At 38.5% G+C, this 22,114-nt stretch overlaps 1 protein-coding gene across 10 annotated transcripts in view; it reads right to left on the bottom strand.

Moving 5' to 3' along the window:
- The window catches only part of ATP11B (ATPase phospholipid transporting 11B (putative)), a 151,067-nt gene that overhangs the window by 15,919 nt on the left and 113,034 nt on the right, over positions 1 to 22,114 (bottom strand). For 7 of the 10 annotated variants that reach the window (XR_012469335.1, XM_074191008.1, XM_074191013.1 and 4 more), the window contains exons 22-28: positions 18,448 to 18,593; positions 16,663 to 16,722; positions 15,444 to 15,571; positions 7,350 to 7,488; positions 6,526 to 6,591; positions 5,018 to 5,121; positions 3,813 to 3,969 (exon numbers count right to left, since the gene is read on the bottom strand). Coding sequence is in view for 9 of the 10 variants with exons in the window: in XM_074191008.1 (XP_074047109.1) it covers positions 3,813 to 3,969; positions 5,018 to 5,121; positions 6,526 to 6,591; positions 7,350 to 7,488; positions 15,444 to 15,571; positions 16,663 to 16,722; positions 18,448 to 18,593 (800 nt within the window). In the remaining variant the exon portion in view is untranslated. Of the gene's footprint in view, positions 1 to 1,747; positions 1,834 to 3,812; positions 3,970 to 5,017; positions 5,122 to 6,525; positions 6,592 to 7,349; positions 7,489 to 15,443; positions 15,572 to 16,662; positions 16,723 to 18,447; positions 18,594 to 22,114 lie in introns of all 10 variants that reach the window. The other 3 variants (XM_074191010.1, XM_074191011.1, XM_074191012.1) reach the window with 1 other exon arrangement.

Raw genomic sequence — 22,114 nt, 5'->3', positions numbered from 1 at the left:
TTTAAGCATTTGGGGACCAAAAATCCTCAAGACAATTCTAAGTTCCAATGACAATAGATCTTGTCATTTTACACTAAAAACTCTTTAAGAAACTACATAATTGAAAAAGACTGATCTGAAAATGCTTTCTTAGATGTTTGAACTTTCTAAATATTTTCTCTCTGTGAGAGAAATTCTAAATATTTTCTCTCTGTACTTTCAGGAAAATGCCCACAATTATTCAATACCATTGTATATATCATTTTAGTAACTAGAGGTGGTTTTCCCCCTATTCCCCTTCCAGTTCATCAGAAGAAGAGCTCTGTGAGGTAAGTAGGCCATGGTCTGTCCTCAAATCCCCTCCTGCCTGCCTGAAGCTTTGGGGGGATGCTTTTTTTTGGATGGATATTAGCAAAGTGTCCTTTCTGCTTGCCTGTCTTCATTGGTGGGGATAAGGAAAATGGTGGCAGAAGACCACTGAAGAGGTAGGTACAGGGAAGCATAGACACAAGATGAGGAAGCCGACCCTCAACTAGCATCTTCCCTCTCTCATCATCTAGAAGATGAGGAGAATTGTGCACAGGAGAGCCTGGGCTTCCTCAGATTGAGGTGCCCATTGCCCCAGGCTGCTACACCTGGGTTCTAGTCCACATACAAATGTACCTTGATTTAATTAAGCAAAGCCAACTTGTAAAAGAGTTATTTTTAAAAATCAACAGAGTGATTCACTGTACAAAATGAACTTTTGATTTCCTAAATTTTTTGCCATAGGCATCTTTTAAATAGTACTGTTTGGTATACATAAGATGATTCAATTTACAAAAATTGGAATATTATTTTCAGGCCTCAAAACCTGAAGTAAAGACAAATCTTCAAGTACTTGTTTTTTGTGACAGAATTCAACTTTGATTATCACCAATAATCTAAAAGCTTAATCATATGAGAAAGAAAGATTAAAGATATTCTATTATTCAAATTCCAGAAATCTTAGACTCAGAATCAAGCCAGAGTTAGTCATTCTTTGCCCAAAGGATACCAAGACTGACTTGACAAAATAAATGGAGATTGATTAGTGGCTGTTTATGGCTGAAATTTTTTCCCCCGGTAAATATTTGAGAAAGTATTCCACTGTGCTGAAAACTTGGAATCCCTAACTGGAAACCACAGAAGCTTCAATTTATAATTCAATAATAGGTTAATCACAAAAATTTCCTGATTTATGCTATTTTTTTCTTTTTACCACATATTTCTACATCATTAATGTGTGCATTTATGTGTGTGTGAAATGCTGGGAGTGGGCTATCTGTGGAGATAAAGTATGTATGCACATTAAAGACGTAACATTTAGTTCGGAGTAGCTCTTACTTGACAGTTATTAAGGACAGTCTCTGTCTCAGCAGCCACAGAGGACACAGACACACACACACACACACACACATGCATATGGATCTGCAGCACAGATGAAGGCAAGAGTAAAAAATGGGTATTTCTCATGGCCCAATAATTGCACGAAGTTTAAGAGCAGTTTGTGGGTATTGACTTCTCGCAGACTTTAACATGCAGAAGCATTAGGGACCCTGGTAGCGCCACAAACAACAGCTTGAGAATGGTGGGAGAAAAGGGTACTCAAGTGGAAGAGGGGGCAGCAAGGCTTTGCTGGCTGCGGCTGCCCACATGCACACTTTCTCATGCCTCTTCCGCCCTCTCTCTGGGCTGGACACGGACGTTCAGCGTGCAAAGGGGGGAGAGGCCGGGCTGCCTACTCTACCTAAGTCTGCTCAGCTGAGTCCTGGCCCTGGGCAATGGCTGCAGTGCGATGAACTCGTCACTTAAAGCAACTGGGCTGGCGTACATCTATAAGGGACAAAGAAGGGGGGGGCAGACAAGTCAGTAAGGAGTCAGGTCACCTCAGAGACAGACACAGGACACGCAATCAGATGAGAGAGGGTAGAGTATACACATGGGACACATACATGACTTATGGGGCAGGTCTCATTGTTCAAAAGATATCAGTGCTACTGATTTTTCGTGCTTAGACTGAGAGCTCAAAAATATGCTCACTTTCAGTTCTGGACAGTGTTTCTTGCAATTTTTGCTAAAACAACAAATTTGCTAACATTCTCTTTTGGGCTGAACTGTTTTATTTAGTGCATTTTCTTCTTCTCTTGATGATGTTAAACTAGAAACATTAATGGCAAAGAAGGTCCCACAAAGGACTTTCATTTCATTCCAGGGTTTTGTTAAAATCAAACAAAATCAGAAAACGAGATAACCCAAGAATAAAATGTTTACATCTAGTACACCAAACAAACATAGTCAATTCAGTGTAAAAGTATAGGTTAAATCCAGTGTTTGTAAACACATACTAAGAAATCAGTCTATTTTTGAATCAGTGATCTGGGGATCTTCTAAAGCTGGGGTCAAAACTCTGTCTCACCTTTTCCACATATTCCAGCACAGATAGGTGCACTATATGCAAGCACAGACATGGTCTTCCTTCCTGCTAAATGCACAGGAGGCACAATCCGCTAACACTGACCTAATCAATGGCGCCAGTCTTTGCACCACCATGTGATCTCTAAGGAGACACTTTCTGTGTGTTTTTCCTAATGCAGAGCTTCTAGTAGCAATCAATAATTAAATATCCTTTCAATCAAGGCCCGTAAAGGATTTCCTTTTATAATGATTAAACATGTTGGGCTTATACAATCTAGCACTTCAATGGGAGGAAAAAGGCATTTCTGAAGCCTTAATGAAAGATCATACTGCTCTCAAACTCCCTGAAGCTTTCATCTTTATCATTGCATATCTTTTAGGAGATCAAAACATTTCCACTCTCTCCTTTTCCCTCTCTCTGGATTGGACTGGCTCATCCCCTTAATACAAATACAGTGGTATACATTTGGATGAGACAATTTCTTTTTGTGTCTATCTGAAAATAGTCAACCAACACTACACAACTAGACCACGGGCCAAAGTTTAAACACCCATGAGTTCTCTGGGGTTAATGAACCACTACCTACACACCAAGACCATCATGTCCATTAACAAAAACAAAAAGACTGTGTGGGAAGCTTAATGCTCCCAGAAGGTGCCCCTTGACGCTTGTCTCTTATGTCACCACTATGGCCTTGCTGTTCCCCAGCAGCCACTGAGAAATTGCTTCAGTGAGTGAGGAAGAGTGTCAATGAAATTTTCTACTGCTAGCTGGGACACACGATTAGAAGAGCTTCTGAGACTCAGCTACCAGATCCAGTGTTCTATCAAGAGGAACAGTCTCCAATTTTATGAATAAGTCACAATCACATACATAACATAGAATCTAATTCCAGTGTTACGTGCTACCAAATCTCTCTTCCTGTAATAAAGATCTATCAAAAATGATCAAGAGAATAATAAAAACTTCCCATAAAAACACAGCTAAGTAAAAGTTGTGCAGCCCAAAGAGCCATCAGAAATTAATGAAAATATTGAAATTATAACAGATTATAGAATTATCAGATAATACTCTTAAAATATATTTACTATTATCTGGTAAATTAGCATTTTAATATCTAGAACTACCCTAATGAATACAAATTATTTTAAATTATAACAACATATTCTTCAATTTATTTACCAAGAAGTCCAAAATTTAAAAATACATTAAGAATGTTTAAGTTAAAACATTTAAAGTGTAATTTTAAAAGGGTACATAGCAATAAATTAAAGATAAGCATTTTACACTGGAAAATATTCTTACAAAAAATAATACAGTTACTTCCCCACAAGGTTTCTAAGAGTTCATAAATGACACCTGAAATATGTTAGGGTTTCTTGTGCAAACATGTTACCTGGGCCTTCTCGGTACTCGTTGGATGGAGCTGTCGATCAAACACTTTCTTCACAATATCAAGAAATAAGCAAGTAACCACTATAAGGATTATGGCAAACCAAGCAGAACCGCTTGATAGAAGTTGAATGAATACAAAGTATATATCCAGAAAAGACCTGTGAAATTAAAAAATAAAGTATCCTTAAAAGCACAACATGAAAAGCTTAGATCAAATCACAAAGCAAAAAGAAGGCTCCTTTGCAAGGCGACTTGACTAGGGAGACCATCCCATTAAAGCAATCTAGATTTGAAATCAATGCCAGCTAATAAACTAAATAACAACTGAAACATAAGCAACTCCCATTATTAAGATGAAATAGAAATAATTAAAACTCAGTGAAATTGGTCAGTGCTTTCATAGTCTTGATGGAATAATCCTCATTCACTGGGCTAGCTAGGCCTTTCCTCTGGCTGATCCACAGAGGTCATTAATATATTTATGACCATTTAGGATGGCCCTCTGTTCCCAGTAGACAGTCAAACCATCAACTAGTATTGACAGACATGTCTAAGTAGTGCAGGGGTCAATGACCCCAATCTCTACAAAGATGAAACCATGCTCATGCTTCACTCCAAAAACATTCTTCATGACAAAATTCATGACTAACAAAATATTGATATTGCACAACATGCTGTTTTCTATTTTACTGAGTAAATAACTGAGCTTTAGAGAGACAATCTATTGATTGCCTGAATTACATCAGAATCAGTCTTAACCATCAGGACAAAAAATCTCCACAAAAAGATATTTGCAGGCACCATTTAAAAAGAAGATAGGGAAGGAGATGTGCCCCAAAGCTCTGTAGAAACAAAAGGATTGTTTTTAAAAAACAATGCTTTGGGAAAAGCCACAGCCCTTAGGACCAGCTCCCTTCCATGCCCCAGCCTTACAAGCTTGGGCAGTTCCAATGGAACCTGAACAGTCTAGGAGGTTTAGGCTGCCTGTTCCTCTAAGGGGTCAATCACTCCAGGACTGACATCTGAGTCTTCTGACTCAGAACTTGAAGCAGAAATGAACAATCCCTACTAGGATACATAAACAGACTTTGGGTCTATTCAATAATAGAACAAAGACAAGAGAATGGAATTTAAATATAACAGAGCATTCAGTATATACTTAAGATTTAATGGTTATGACACAAATGAACAGGTACAATTACTCACCAGAAAATTCCTCCATAAAACAAAGAGAATGCAAAATAAAATACAATGGATCCCCAGGTAACAACATGATTTATCCAGGTCCAGTAATGAGTTTCTAAAGCCATCTAAAATTTCAAACATAACACATTTGCATAAAAAATATTTGCCAAATTTAACACAGAAAATTAGTCACAAACCACTATTATGGTTGTTTGGAATTTAATGTATTTTATATATAGTTTGAGACACATGGTCAACCTTTAGGTGATCATCTGCACAAGACAAGCTTAACCTCAATAAATGTTCTTTTGGACTCTGTTTACTTGCCATTAGCTCTGTGTAAATATAATCTATTATTAAAGTAAAAATAGACTTAGAGACCTCTTTTTACAGCTCTTAGGGAGGGGAATGAAACAAAACATGAGAGAGAGAGAGAGAGAGAGAGAGAGAGAGAGAGAGAGAGAGAGAGAGAGAGAGAGAATGCACGCATGCCTCGGTCAGACCTTGGAGCATCTACCCAGACCAGACAAGGTGAGGGTGAGAGCACCAAGAGCCAGGAACAGCTCCACTGCAAGTTGTTGCCATCAGATAAGCTTGTTAGGTGAAAACCAGGTTGACAACAAGAGATATAAACACACATGTGGAACCCAAAGGTTCACAATTCCTGCAGAAGTTTGCCTCTTGAGGTCAGTAGGATAAAGGGAGAAAGAGGAAAGAAACAAATCTACCTCAAGGGGTGTGGCACGGGAGAGGGAAAGGTCAGTGAAGGTGAGGAAAGAGCAAAATTCCTCTCAAAGGGGAGGAGCAAGGTGAGGACAGGTGACACTTTTCTCTTGAGACTCGAGAGATCATAAAGATGCCCCTAGATCCCTGCAGCTTGACTGGCTACTGCCTTGACTCCCAAAGACATGTCTGTTGGGGGTAGGAGACTTAGTCCTTCACACCCTCAGGGCCTCTAGTGTTTCTGGAAAATATGGGGACTCCCAAAAGACAAGTTCAGGGAGTCTTCAACAGCAATTAACATTGTTGGGGGTGGGGAGAAGAATGGGTTTGCGCTGTCTTGTTACGGGGTAAAACTTTGGAAGCTCTCCTCTATGTGGATAGTTAACATTATTAATGACTTATTCTTTTCTACAAGGGACTCGTGGCTGCCAACACTCTGACTCTTTCCACTGTTTCTGATTCTTCATTTTCTTGAAAAACCACTGGAACTTCATGAAAGCCTTCCCCTCTGGGACAGCAACTTGGGTGCATCTGCCCAGGTGAGTCCTCTAACTACATGCTGTCCTTACTTTGACTGAGGCTTATGGACTAATGAATTTAAGAGAAGATTCTTGATTAAGGGGAGCATTCATAATAAAAATGTAGATTAAAAAGATCTATGGCCAAAACTCCAGTGTCAAAAAAGGGTAAGAAAATAAAAACAGTAAGGATTTAACTGAAGAAACAAAAATATTGACATCACCTGTACTAGATTACAAATACATATATTTTAACTTGCTACACATTTCTAGGTGTAAGTTGCTTACCTTTACTGTGACTGTAATAACCATTACTGTGAAGACTAATGTACCAAATGTCCAATTTCCAAACATCTAAACAGAAAGGATGAGTTACTGCATTACTACTAATCAAAATAAAAGTATTATCAACTATTATTTAATAAACTTCCCAAATAATTTAATCACTCTTCTATACTTCCCGAGCCCACCCGTACCTCACCCCCAAGGCAAATGGGATGAAGTGACTTGCCCAGGGTCACACAGCTAATAAGTGTTAAGTATCTTGAGGCCACATCTGAACTCAGGTCCTCCTGACCCCAGGGTTGATGTTCCAGCCATCGCACATCTAGCTGCCCCTTCTTCTTCTATACTTTTTTTTTTGCAAGGCAAGTGGGGTTAAGTGGCTTGCCCAAGGCCACACAGCTAGGTCATTATTAAGTGTCTGAGACTGGATTTGAACCCAGGGACTCCTGACTCCAGGGCCGGTGCTTTATCCTTTGTGCTACCTAGCCGCCCCTTCTATACTCTTTAAAATTGTTCACATACATGTGTTTATAAGTACAGATATAAATACAGGTAGTATAGACTCAAATAAGCAAGGGGAAAATAACTGAGGTTATAGTATTTACTTTTTATTTCAATTTTTACTGGTTGTATTTAAATAAAAATAATGCATTATTGCATTATTAAGAAAATTTCATAACCCTATTTCAATTTGAAACCAGATACTTGACAATTTAATTTCTTTTAATCTTCATAATTTTTATTCTAATTCCATTAGATTGTAACAAAATTGTAACAAAAATTCTAAAAATGTTTTTTAAGAAAACTTATCTGAACTTTTTTTTTACCTGGCCATTTCCAAGTAGAGATATATCTTCCCATATTAGAAAATAGCATCCAAAAAAGAAAATGAAGGCATGACTGAAACCAAGGACTGTCCAATAAAGAAATTTCTTAATGCTCAAGTGACTATTTTTACTTATGTCCCTGTAAATTGACAAAGAAGAAAAAGCAGCTTTAGAAATCATACTCACTATGCCATGAAAATACTATCTGTAAAATATTTAGCAAGCATGTAGACCTATTGAAATAAATCAAAGTCAACTATTTTCATGGGTAATGATTAATGATTTGGAATTTTTATAGAAAAGCAAAGCTATTGAGGAAGAAAATTTTACTTCAATTCAAGTGATTAGTTTTATTTGCATTTGATTCCAAGTAAGACCCACAGGAATATTTGGTAAAATGTAGCCCATACATCTAACTGAACAACAATTAGGGACTCATTCATAAATGTGGCCTCTGTGGAATAGAGCTCTGTTCCCAGGACCCATCACTCCACTCCTTTGGGCTGGTTGATTTTCATCAAGAGGTGATATGGAAAGTGGAGTCTAACCAATTTTTAATAATTCAATTTTATTTTCAGTTCTGAATTTTTCTGTTTTCTCCTTTCCCCTTCCACAATCCACTGGAAAGGGAAGAAAAACAAACCTATTAAAGAATATGTCAAATCATGCAAAGCATTCTTATATTAGCCATGTACAAAAAGAAAAGAAGAAAATATGCTTATATCTGTACTCTGAGTCCATCACTTCTCTATCTGGAGGTCACTGTGGCATATTTTATCACAAATCTTCTCAAACTGTGGTTGGTCATTGCATTGATCAGACTTCTAAGCCTTTCAATATTGTTTTTTTTTTTTTAGGTTTTTGCAAGGCAAATGGGGTTAAGTGGCTTGCCCAAGGCCACACAGCCAGGTAACTGTTAAGTGTCTGAGACTGGATTTGAACCCAGGTCCTCCTGACTCCAGGGCCTGTGCTTTACCCACTGCACCACCTAGCCGCCCCTCAATATTGTTTTTCCTGTATCAATAGTTCTCCTGGTTTGACTCACTTCACTTTGCATTAGTTCATACAAATTTTCCCAATTTTGTCTGAAGCCAATTCTTCATCTCTTAAAGCACAATTATATTCAATCACATTCATAAGCCATAACTCATTCAGTGATTCATAAAGTGGTGAGCTCTCTTTCTGAGGTCTGAAAATACTGTGCCACTTAAGGATACCCTCAAAGAGTTTGGGAGGCTCTGGTAGAAGCTGGGTGGGGTCTGGTAAAACCTTCAGATTCACACCCTGGGCCTGGAGAAAAGTGACCCAAATTCCTGATTTTGCTATTCCCAGCAGAAGTCAAGAAAACTAACCCAATTGGGGTTAAGAATGGTATCAACTTAAATCTAAGAAACATGTCCTTACCCTCAAGAAGGTTACATTTTAGTAAAGGGATAAATCCTGCACTTCAAGTTGGACAAGTTTCAGGGAAATGACACAGAATGCTCACCCTTTTCACATCTACCTCCTACCAGTCCCATCTTCTTTCAAGGAAAAGCCCATCTTTCCCAATCTCTAGTCCAAAAACCCATCTTTTAAAATAAATACACATCAGCAAAAAACAGCAGCAAGGGCTAGAAAAAGAAATCCCATTCAAAGTAACTTCAGACAACATAAAATATTTGGGAGTCTATCTTCCAAGGCAGACTCAGAAACTCATGAAAACAACTATAAAATAATTTTCACACAAATAAAATCAGATCTAAATAACCGGGTAAATATCAACTGCTCATGGATAAGCTGAGCTAATATAATAAAAAGGACAATTCTACCTAAATTAAGCTACTTATTAAGTGCCTTACCAATCAAACTTCCAAAAAATTACTTTAGTGAGCTAGAAAAAATTGTAACTAAATTCATATGGAGAAACCAAAAGCCAAGAATATCAAGGGATTGGGGGCAGCTAGGTGGTGCAGTGGATAGAGCACCGGCCCTGGAGTCAGGAGGACCTGAGTTCAAATCTGGCCTCAGACACTTAATAAATTACCTAGCTGTGTGGCCTTGGGGCAAGCCACTTAAGCCCCCATTGCCTTGCAAAAAAACCAAAAACAAACAAAAAAAAAATGCAAAAGAAGATGGTTTAGCCTTACCAGATCTAAAATTATATTATATAGCATCAGTCATTAAAACCATGTGGTACCAGTAAGAAGTAGAGTGGTGGTTCAGTGGAATAGACAAGGTGCAAAAGAGACAGTAGGAAATGACTACAGTAATCCACTGTTTGATAAACCCAAAGAGTCCAGTTTCTGGGATAAGAATTCTCTCTTTGATAAAAACTGCTGGGAAAAATGGAAGTTAGTATGGCAGAAACTAGGATTAGACCAACATCTCACACTCTATGCCAAGATATGATCAAAATGGGTGCACGATTTAGACATAAAAGACAATATTATAAGCAAATTAGGAGAACAAGGAATCGTTTGCCTGTCAGATCTATGGAAAGGAAAGCAGTTTATGATCAAGGAAGAGATGGAGAATATCATTAAAAACAACTAGATAATTTTGATTACAATAAATTAAAAAGCTTTTACACAAACAAAACCACTCTAACCAAGATCAAAAGAAAAGTAGTAAATTGGGAAACAATTTTTACAACTAGTATTTCTGACAAAGGACTCATTTCTAAAATATACAGAGAACTGAGTCAAATTTATTAAAAAAAAAAACCAAGCCATTCTCCAATTGACAAATAGTCAAAGGATATGTAAAAGCAATTTTCAGATGAGGAAATCAAAGTTATCTGAAATCATATAAAAAACTACTCTAGGGGTGGCTAGGTGGCGCAGTGAATAGAGCACCAGCCCTGGAGTCAGGAGTACCTGAGTTCAAATCCGGCCTCAGACACTTAATAATGACCTAGCTGTGTGTCAGACACTTAATAATGACCTAGCTGTGTGGCCTTGGCAAGCCACTTAACCCCACTGCCTTGTAAAAATCTAAAAATTAAAAAATTAAAAAAAAATTAAAAAACTACTCTAAATCAGTACTGCTTAGAAAAATGCAAATTAAAGCACCTCTGAAGTACCACCTCACACCTCTCTGACTGGTCAATATGACCAGAAAGGACAATCATCAATGTTGGAAGGGATGTGGGAAATCTGGGACACTAATACATTGTTGGTGGACCTGTGAACTCATCCAGCCTTTCTGGAAAGCAATTTGGGATTATGCCCAAAGGGCAACAAAAATGTGCATACCCTTCCATCCACCACCACCACCACCACCACCACCACCACTACTACTACTACTACTGGGTCTATACCCTTTAGAGATCATGAAAAAGGGAACAAAAATATTCATAGCAATCCTATTTGTGGTGGCAAAGAACTAGAAACTGAGTGAATGTTCATCAATTGGGGAATAACTGAACAAATTGTGGTATATTTATGTCATGAAACACTACTGTTCTACTAGAAACTAGGAGGCATGGGAATTCAGGGAAGCCTGGAAGGATTTGCATGAACTGATGCTGAACAAGATGAGCAGAATCAGAAAAACACTGTACACCCTAACAGCAACATGGGGGCGATGATCAATCTGGAAGGATTTACTCATTCCATCAGTGCAACAATCAAGCACAATTTTAGGGTATCTGTATGGAGAATATCATCTGTATACAAAGAAATAAATATGGAATTTAAATGAAGAACAAAGTTCATCATCTTCAATTTTTTTTTAGTTTTTTTCAAGGCAAATGGGGTTAAGTGGCTTGCCCAAGGCCACACAGCTAGGTAATTATTAAGTGTCTGAGACCGGATTTGAACCCAGGTACTCCTGACTCTAGGGCCTGTGCTTTATCCACTACGCCACCTAGCCACCCCCTATCTTCAATTAAAAAAAAAAAAAGATGTCCTATGTACAAGGTTTTGCTATTTCTGTTATTTTCTTTCTTCCACAAGGATATTTTTTTTTCTCTCAACACATTCAATTTTGATTTGTATAGAGCATGGAAAATTAGATTGCCTTCTGTGGGGAAGGGAGGGGGAAAATTGTAAAAAATTGTAAAAAAAAATTGTAAAATTCAAAAACTTGCAAAAATATGATTGGTGGAAACTACTATTGTATGTAACTGGAAAACAAATAAAATATTTATATTTTAAAAATTGCAATCCCGGTGATATTTTTGCATCTTGAAACATCACAATTTCCAAAGCAGAAGGTACAAGAAGCAACAGAGGAACATGATGGGTGCCAAATAGGCTGCAGCTTCTCCCCAACAAGAATAGATGAAGCCTGTCAGCGACATCACAGCAGAGATGCAGGCTCAATAAAGTAGACTAGCCATGGGAAACCACAAGGTACAACCGAGAGTCAGCCCACCTACCCTGTCTGGGGAAGGAGAGGCCGTCAATAGAAGAGTGCAGCTCTAGGTGAGGGTCCCTGGACCCTATCACTCCTTCCCTGATACGTTGAAGCAGTGTTCCCACGCAGCCCTGGGCTTCAGAAGCTGACCTCACCTTTGTCAGTGATCAGCTATCAGTCATTCCCACCCCACCCTGTGTCACCAAGGACCCAACTTTGTACACAATACCATCAGTGATGGAGCAAGTGGTATGTCGCACATATAGCATTAAAGGTCATTCCTTAGAAAATGGTGGTTTTGATATGGACAGACCATTTTCAAAAGAAGAAACACAAGGTATTAACAATAACATGAAATAATGTTCAAAAAAATTACCCAAAGTGAAAAAACAAAAACAAAAACATTAAAACAATTCTGGATTTTAACCTCAAGCTCATCATTTTAGAGAAGAGAAAAAATATTAAACTGGCAAATGATAGATGGGAAATCACAATTTGGGATGAAACTAAAACCATTTTATTCAGCAATATCACAATTAGACCTTTACCCCCACTAAGAGGTCACAGATAGAAGGAAAGGTCCCAAATATACTAAAATACTTACAGCAGCATTTCTTGCAGTAGCAAAGACCCCAATGGAAAATAGTATGTCCAGTGATTAGGAAATGATAGAATAAACTAGAGTATATTAGTGAAATACAATATTGTACTCTAAAAATGAAAACTAAAGAAAATTCAGAGAAACTTGGGATAATATGTATCTGATGACTTGTAGAAAGAATGAAATAATCAGATATGGAAGAGTAATTTGCAAGCTTACAATAACTTAAGGGAACAACTCTCAAGTACATCAGAGTCTGATCAATGCAATCCTGACTTCAGTACAATCACTGAGCACTTCTTGGCAGAAAATGGTGAGGTATAGGATATGACATTTTCAGACATGGTAAAGTATATGTTTTGTCTGACTATACTTATTTGTTTCAAAGGAAGGTTCTAACAAGAGAGGGGATGGGGACAAAGTCACTGGCAAGTGATAACAATGTAAAAAAGAGAGCAAGTATTATTTGAACACTTAAAATTTTTGTTTTCAAATTGCAGACAGATCTCTTCCATTTGTCCATTTATTTTCTTCCTCCTCATTTCATCTTTAAATATTCTTAGGATGACCCAGTTGAACAATTTTCATAACAAGCTTCCTGAAAACTTGATTTTTTCACCTCTATGCTTGTCAAAGTTATTATGAGGTCAATCTGATCAGAATCTTCTAATATATCCTCCAGAAAAATTTACAATTGAGTTTTCTGCTTCTGCACCTCACCAAGGCAAAGAAGAACAAGTGTCTGCAGATAAGGTAGTTTCTAAAATGTTTAAGCCAACTCAAAGAAGGTAAATATCCTTAGAATATGCTAATAGACTTTATTGAAGTCCATTCCTTTATCCATTTCCCTTTTTGGGGGGGGGTCACTGATAGCTCATAGTCCAGATCTAAGCTATTTTATTAATTGCATATTGAATCTCTCTCTCTTTTTTTTAAAGGATTTTGCAAGGCAAATGGGGTTAAGTGGCTTGCCCAAGGCCACACAGCTAGGGAATTATTAAGTGTCTGAGACGGGATTTGAAACCAGGTCCTCCTGACTCTGGGGCCGGTGCTTTATCCACTGTGCCACCTAGCCACCCCTTCGAATTTCCTTTTCAACTTTACCTAAGCTACACTTTTTTTCAACTCGATCCACAATAGATATAGCAAAATCTCACCAGTTAAAACTCCACAAATCAAAATCTATGATAACTAAAGCATTCAGGTTGTAATAGTCCTGTGAGAACCTTGTCTAACCTGTGAGAGCTGAGACGTTTTGTTTTTTTAAAGGACAATATTCAGGTTATAAGTTATAAACTTAGTAGAGCTGGTCTAGTGTGGGGGGGGTATATGAGAAAACTATATACTTTCTGTGATGGCATTCCTAGCAACTTTCTCCTTGAATATAGTCGCATATAGCTGCGAGATTTCTGTGTAGTCTACAACCTGTTTGATTACCCCCAGTTATATTTTCCAACATGGTTTTCCTCTTTAAATGAAGTAATCAGTACTAAAAATTTAATTTGAAGAGTCTTATAAATTTCTTTGCAAATTTTATCATCTTGTCAAACAGATAGAATTACAACTCTTTGTTGGCAGTTGAGCAGGGAGACTGACAGTCTCATGGGATCCACATCATGATGTTTTAAAGGGCTACTGGCATCTTTATTCCTAGTTTCATCCCCAAAAGTCTCAACTAGGATACTATCACCACTCTGCTGGTGACTTCTGCAGCCTGTGGTTCTGTTTTTGACTGATTACTATTTTGGACTGTCCTCACTTTGGACCACCATTTAAAACACAAAATGATCTGGTATCTTAAGTATCCCTGACCTTGAGGAACAGGATAACCTACAAAATTCCCTAGCATCTGGGGAAAAATTTTAAAGTACCTTTTAATCTAAAAAAAAAAAAACCAAAAACAAAAACTGCCTTGAGTCATTTAGGGGAATCAAACTGGGCTTACCCTTTGATCTAGCAATACCACTACTAGGTGTGGATTCCAAAGAAAATATTTGTAACAGAGTGGAAAAAAACTGGAAATTGAGGGGGTGCCCATCAGTTGGGGAATGGCTGAACTAATCATGAATAGCTAGACTAGAAAAGTCTGGAGAGCCTCACAGAACCAAGAAAACACTGTACACATTAATGGCAACATTGTGTGATGGATGAAGCTCCTCAGTAGAGTTCAGTGAACAAAGACAACCATGAGAGCCTATTACGGCATCCACATCCAGAGAACAACAACAATTATGAATCTGAATGTGGAACAAAGCACACTCCTTAATTCTTTTTTTTTTAAGTTTTTGCAAGGCAATGGGGTTAAGTGGCTTGCCCAAGGCCACACAGCTAGGTAATTATTAAGTGTCTGAGGCCGGATTTGAACTCAGGTACTCCTGACTCCAGGACCAGTGATCTATCCACTGCGCCACCTAGCCACCCCCCACACTGCTTAATTCTAATTCCCAACATGACTAATATAGAAATATGTTAAACACATTTGTACATGTACTTATTTCAGACTGTTCACTACCAAGGAGAGGGAAAGGAAAGGTGGTAGAAAAATGCAGAACTCAAAAGTATGCAAAAAGATGAATGTTGAAAACTATTTTTGCATTTAATTGGGAAAAAAAACAAAATTAAAAAAAAAACTGTCTTGGTTCAATTGCTTTGAAACCAATTAGTTGCATCAAACATTTGCACTATACTTGAATTCTCATTCTTGTTATTTTGCCTTTTTAAAACAGATGAAAAGCTATAGAGGAAAAAAGCTTTCCTTAATAATGTTGAAGCTAATCCACAGTCCCCCTCCCTTCTCCCCCCTCAACCAAATAAAAGAGACCCTCTTGTACTCTGGCTTTCCTAGTGATCTGCTACTCCAGGGATCCTTATTTTGGAGTCTGTGAATTTTTTTAAACAAATAAATGTCAATATAATTGTTTTACTTTGAAAAAAAAATAGTACTAGAGCTATAAATATGATGACTTTTCCATAAGATTAAAAATTAAATGTCTCTTATTGGAATAAATTATTTTTCTGCAATACTGATATATAAGCTAATTATCTTCATGAAAAAACTGGAAAAATCAGGAATGGCCTTAAAAGACAACTGAACACAGACACAGACACACACCCAACTTGCTTCTATTACTTAAGAAAGGGAATGTCCTTACCGATATAGAGTAGGTTTGCTCTGTAAGACGTGAGGATGTACATGCTGTTCCAAAAGACTATATATCAGAATAGGTAAGGAAGTGAAACAAATATTGTATAAAGTCAGGTAAACGCTGTCATACAGTGTCTAGAAACAAAAACATATGGATATTTGTGAGATGTTAAATTACAGAGGTATTATCAATCATTTCTATGTAATAACATTATAGTTAGTACAAAGGTTCTTAACTTTTCATGTATCATGGACCCTTTGGGCAGTCTGGTAAAGCCTACGGACCCCTTCTTAGAATAAGGTTCAAATACATTCAATAAAACATGTAAGATTACAACGGAAAAAAATTATATCAAAAGTTACCAAAAACTTTTCCTGACTTTTTTGTTTTGTTTTTTGGTTGAGCAATGGGGTTAAGTGACTTGCCCAAGGTCACACAGAAAGTACATATCAAGTGTCTGAGATTTGAACCCAGATACTCCTGATTCCAGGGCTGGTGCTCTATCCACTGTGCTACCTAGCTGCCAGTTACCAAAAAATTTTAATGAATAAATTCAAAGAACCTGTGATTTAGTGTTTTCAATTTTATTAAATATTTTATATACATTATCTCATGTCATCTTTGTAATGGTCCTACAATTGTAAAATCATACATTCTGAGATGAAAGGATCATGAAGGCTCATTTAAGCCCACTCCCATTGGCTAGATTATCTTTGGAAAATTGCAAATCAACTTTAATGACCCCAAGGTTTACACCCATTTTTTAATATCAATAACCTAATGCTATTGCTGGTGACGTGGAGTACAAGATTCTGAAGAGTTAAAAAAAAATGAATCTTACACAGAAAGCAATAGAGTTATATTCTGGTTTATGGGCAGGTTGAAATAAAGTGCCAATGAGGAACTATGAAAAATAGGAATAAAAGATGTTATAAAAAAAAATGTCTGACAGGAAGAGAAGATGAACTGATCTTGTGGGGAGAAGCAAGGCCTGGGAGATCCCAGAGGGTCCCCCAGGATGGGCTCCAATTTACTACCACTAGAGAGAACATTAGGTTAGTGAGATCCCAGTGCAGTCGTATATTGAAAATCATAATCACTTTGCTGGTTCATTGTCAGAATCAAATGAGAAGACATGTATAGAGTGTTTTACAAATCTTAAAACTCTAATAAATGTCAGTTATTACTAAAGAGGATAAAGCACAACTTATACCTATTTACTTACTTGTTGTGAAAACAAACAATAGAACTGATATAAAAATTGGGGTGTGATAAAACACACATTCTGGAAAGCAAGATGAAAAGAGAATTTTCCATTAGAAATATTTAGTACAAAACCAGAGTATTTAAATAAGTAATACTAGATATATTTAATAAAAATCTCTGTATCTTAGTATTTGGAACAATTTTCTAAAATAAACAAAATAAAAACTGGTCAGATAGTGAGGAATGAAAATGTGTGCAAATGACTAGCTGGGGAGGTCTGAATAATTTTGGATAGTGAAAAATTGGTCAATTATTGGTCAATTATTTCCATTTATAGGAGCCAGCAAAGGCTGGAATTCAAATCTCCTTAATTTTTTAATTTTTGCTAGGTACTTTCAGAATTTTGACATGACCACAGAAAGTATATGGTCTTTTTCCTCCACAAAATACAGTCTTATAATTACCATGTCTCAACTTAAAAAATATAAAAAAAAAATTCAGTTATACATCCAACAGATAAACAAGTATCATCATTCTTAAGAAGCTGCCATCACCTCCTTATAGATATGTGCATGGTCTTCTCACCTTGAGTAGCCCCCCCCCCCCCCGCCCAGGAGGCTCCTTTAGAGGGGCAGCTAAGTCAGGGCTCTCCTCTTTTAGGATTCCTTGCACTAAAATGGTAATCTACAGGCAATGCAGCAAGCATTTTGTGCTTGGTGGGCTGTAAATGGGAAGTTTCCTCTGTTCCTTTTTCATCCCTCCAGGTGCTCCTCACCTAGAGTGGGGAACACTCATTGGGTGTTGGTGGAAGCTCTCGACCCTGGGTTCTCATCCAGACAGTCCAGAGCCCACTCCACCCCACTCAGAGCTTCTCTTCCTAGGTTGGCTTGAGGGCCAGGCAACCTGAAGATGCCTGCCAGAGAGAGTGGCCCCTTGTGCTCCAGGCAACCTTCCTTCTGCCCACTCCCTCAAACCCTGCTGGAACCCCCTATTAAGCTAGAAAGCTACTAAGTCAAAGTCCCCCATACTGGCTGGGAATGGGGCAATCCTTGCCCTTGCTGACCCTCAGCAGGGAAGACCACAAAGGAGAGAACCCTTTTCCTAACCTATGGAAATGCTATCATGAACATGCTATTAAAATTCTTACAACTTGTTCATTACAGGCTGACTGGCTTTTCTGCACTGGCCTAAGACTAAGCAACAAATCTTATGGCATTGTTATGGGAAAAGGATTTTAAGTTTCAACTGACCAACTTATAAAGGGACATTTGAAAAAAAACCACACCCCCAAAACGCTAAAAATTGTTTTATGCATGTAATTGAGGGAAAAATAAAATACCATTAGTAATAAGTAAATGAACATTTAGAATACAACCTGAATGGAAGGTGGGGGTTACCTATGAATAATAGAAAATTATAGGTTCAAACTATTTACTATCAAATAAAATGCCATTGCTGGTTCAGGCTACAATCATATGTTCTAAATATATTTATAAATATATTACAAAGGTACTCTTTTTAAAAAAAATTTTGTTTATTTAAGGCAATGGGGTTAAGTGACTTGCCCAAAGTCACACAGCTAGGTAATTATTAAGTATCTGAGACCAAATTTGAACTCAGGTCCTCCTGACTCCAGGGTCAGTGCTCTATCCACACTGTGCCCCCTAGCTGCCCCACAAAAGATACTCTTTATAAAAGAAAGTCCCTTTAGAACAGTTTGTACTAAAATCAGGCTCCTTCTATATAATGACACATAACGTGACCCACCCAAATTTTATAAATTACTAATTGCCTCACTGTTTACCTTATAAAAAAAGTATTGTACAAGGGTTGCTATTCTAATATAATAAAAATGGCCATGGACAAAGAGCAATTTGGAAAGGAATTTAAATCTTGCAATTGCATAGTCGCTATTTCGTGCAGCCTGTCTTCCTTCTTTTCCCATAATACCTGTAATAGAAAAAAAAAGAATCAGTCCAGGTCACTTTTCATGACAGTAACAAATACTTTGGTCTCTAAGGATGTAGCACTTGTAGGTTGGTGTGTGACTGAAGCCTGGAGCTTTTCTGGGACTCCAACTGAACTTTCCATCCTCCATCCTCAGCCTAAAATGGGCTTAAACAACAGGACCACTTGTCTCCAAACACAATGGCTGCCTGAGACAAGTTCGTAAACAATTGTCCTATAGACAAAAGCTTTGAACAGGACCAAAAGAGGATAATGTTGTTACTGCTATATTTCATTATAGGATTAAAATGCCAGTTTATGCGACACACCAACTCATCATAAGCCTTGACTACATCCCTGCTTGAGTCAGGCTCTGAAGAAAGGAAAAAATAAAGACTCTGCCACTGCCCTCAAGGAACTCAGTCTATTATCAAGGAATATCACTTTACAGTCTCTACTCAGAAGGTTTAAAAATTAGGAAGCAATGGAGTGGCCCTGAAGAGGAAGGTCACTCTAAGAGTCTGACAGAGTGGCCTGGTGCAGAGCTGCTGTCCCTCAGAACAGATGAAGAAGCAACTGAGAGATGTGGAACAAAATACACAGAGATACACTTTAGAAGAGGTTAAGGAGTAGCTCTTCTAAGTCACCCAGCAGTCTGGGGATTCTTCCTACTGAAGTCTGACCTGCTGGACCAAAACAAAAGGGGACCACACGACAACTCCCCCAGGCACCTTTGCCCAGACCTTTTCATTGTTCCTACAACAGCCTTGTTTCCCCTCCTCACTCACCTTCACCAGGAACCTCCCTCTCATCTCACACTGCCTTCCAGCACCACCTGCTCCTCCCATCCTATGATTAGTTGGCCTTTTTCCTTTACCTGCATGAGGAATCTTATCATCTCCCATATCCTCTAGCAGATCAGCACCTCTGCCATCCCCTTATCTTCACTCTCTCCCTAACAGCTTCTTCCTTTCATCCATCCTGGCTAATGTTGTGGCATATTTCTCCTCCCTTTCATGGATCAACAACTTGAGATGGTCATCTACAATAGCCAAGGCCACTTCCTCTCTCTGCTCTTTTCAAAGTTAATAATCCAATCTAAAAGACTTTCTCTAATCTCATACTTCCTGACAACCACTGACACTATTTATTATTTTCTCCTTGACCTTCTTTCTCTCTTTCTTTGTGACTTAAGGCTAGTGCACACTCTCTGTCTCTATCTCTCTTGGCTAACTCCAATTAATTCTGCATATCTTCCCTGCATATGGTTAGTAATAATAGCTACCATTTTAAGAATCTATTCTGGGCCAGGTCCTCAGCTAAAGCACAGAATTTGATCTCTATGACAACCTGGAAGGTAGGAACTATGATCATTTTCATTTGTCTTGCCCAGGATCCCCCAAGTAGTGAGTGGCTGAGGCTGGCTCTGAACTCAGGTCCTCCTGACCCCAGGTCCATCCTGTACTGCTCGAAGGTTCGAAGCATCCTTGGCTTTGTTGTCTCTCCCATTAGACTCTTTCAGAGTAGGGCCTGTCTCTGTCTCGGTATCCTTGGTGCTTAACTTCATTGATGTTTACCAACTGTTGGATCTTTGTCCAGGAGTCAAGTGCTGACCAGCTATAGTCCCTGAATCAATGTCCAGACCCTCTTCTCTTCTATCCTAGGCCTCTTGGTGATCTCATCAGCTCTCATGAATTGACTGATCATCTTTATGGTGATAATCCTTAAATGGATTTGCTAAGCTCCTACTTTCAGTCTCACATCTTCAAATGCTTATTAGACATCTGGTAGACAATTTAAACACAACTTGTCAACTTTCGTCATCAAGGGCACCACCAAACTTTCAGTCACCCAAGTTTACATCTTCAATTTCTTACTGTGAATATCTAGTCTGTTCCAAGTCCTATTGATTTTGCCTTCCTAACATCTCTTTTATATACTTCCTTCTCTAACACTGTTGTCTAGTTATTTCAGTCAGGTTGAACTCTTCATGATCCCATTTGGGATATTCTTGGTCCAGAAAATGGAGTGCTTCACCATTTCTTTCTCGAGATCATTTCGAGGCAAACAGGGTTAATGACTTACCCAGGTGAGACAGCTAGTGTCTGAGGCTGGATCTGAACCCAAGGTCTTCTTGGTTACAGGCCTGGGGCTTTATGCACTATGGTGCCAGTAACTGCACCCCGCTCCACACCCCATATACTACATCATCCTTGTATAGGTCGGTCCCTCATCATATCCTAGCTACCTAAAATCTCTACAGATTCCAGTCCTGGCTCTGCTCAGCTGTCCAAATGATTCTCCTAAAGCCCAGACTGGGCCACGTCGCTCCTCCTGCCCCTTTCATAAACTCTGGTGGCTCTTTACTACCTCCAAGATCCTTTGTCACCTCCTCTTCTCCCTAACCTTCCTTCCATCCAGAGACCCAAGACATTAGCCTCTTTGCTGCTCCACAGAGCAAACACTCCCTCTTCTGGTTCAGAAAGTTTCTTTGGCTTTGTTGACATTCTCTCCACCTTGATCTCGATTGCCTGGCTTTGCTGCCTTCCTTTGAGTTGTATCTAAAAATCTAATCTTCTGCAAGGAGCTTTTCTCAGTTTTCTTGGTTTTCCTTCCAGTGAAGCCATTTCCCTCCCACTACTGCTTATCTCCACTTGATCTTGCACAGATCCTTGGGAGCGAGGCCAAGGCTTGTCAGGCTGGCAGCAGGAGCCTAATCAATGGTGGGAGATTAATTCCTGACTACAAATACAACTCTACCCACTGTGCTAAGCTGCCTCTCATTCAAAATCAATACAAAATAAATAGAATAGTTTGGTGGGAAGAGGGGTGGCTCAGCAACTGGGAAGTCCCAGAAAAGGACTAGGTCCAGAAAGTGCTGGAAGTGGGCGGGGGGACCCTAAAGGGGAAAGCCCATACGCTAACAACTTGGGCTTTATTGTGGCTTCAATGTGAATCAGAGGGCCTGGGTTCAAATCCCACCTCCAAAGCTAATTGGGTGCCCTGTATTCTCTGTTTCCTCATCTGAAAGATCTAAGACAAGGACTAGACAGACAGCCCCAAAGGTCCCTTCCATGAGCCTATAACCACCTGAGAGACTGGTCAGATTGGAAGGTTATTTTAGATAGCGAATCATTTTCACATCCCATATCTCTGTACATTTTAAAAGTTATTATCATGAGTTTATTATACTCATTATTATGGGTAGCAGTATCTGGTCTAAAAGGGTTGATTTAGATAAAAATAAAAAAGAATTAAGAACGAAGTTCATGTTCTTAAAGCTAGAGGGCTTTTACGTGTGACTCATCTGTATTGTGGTCTCATACCATTTTCTTTCATCTTAAAGCTTTATGAGGGGCGGCTAGGTGGCGTAGTGGATAAAGCACCGGCCCTGGAGTCAGGAGTACCTGGGTTCAAATCCGGTCTCAGACACTTAATAATTACCTAGCTGTGTGGCCTTGGGCAAACCACTTAACCCCATTTGCCTTGCAAAAATCTAAAAAAAAAAAAAAAAGCTTTATGAA

This window comes from Macrotis lagotis, chromosome 6 (assembly GCF_037893015.1).
Source record: "Macrotis lagotis isolate mMagLag1 chromosome 6, bilby.v1.9.chrom.fasta, whole genome shotgun sequence".
Taxonomy (NCBI): Eukaryota; Metazoa; Chordata; class Mammalia; order Peramelemorphia; family Peramelidae; genus Macrotis; species Macrotis lagotis.
The sequence above is the reverse complement of the archived record's forward strand: the minus strand, read 5'-3'. Positions and strand labels throughout refer to the sequence as shown.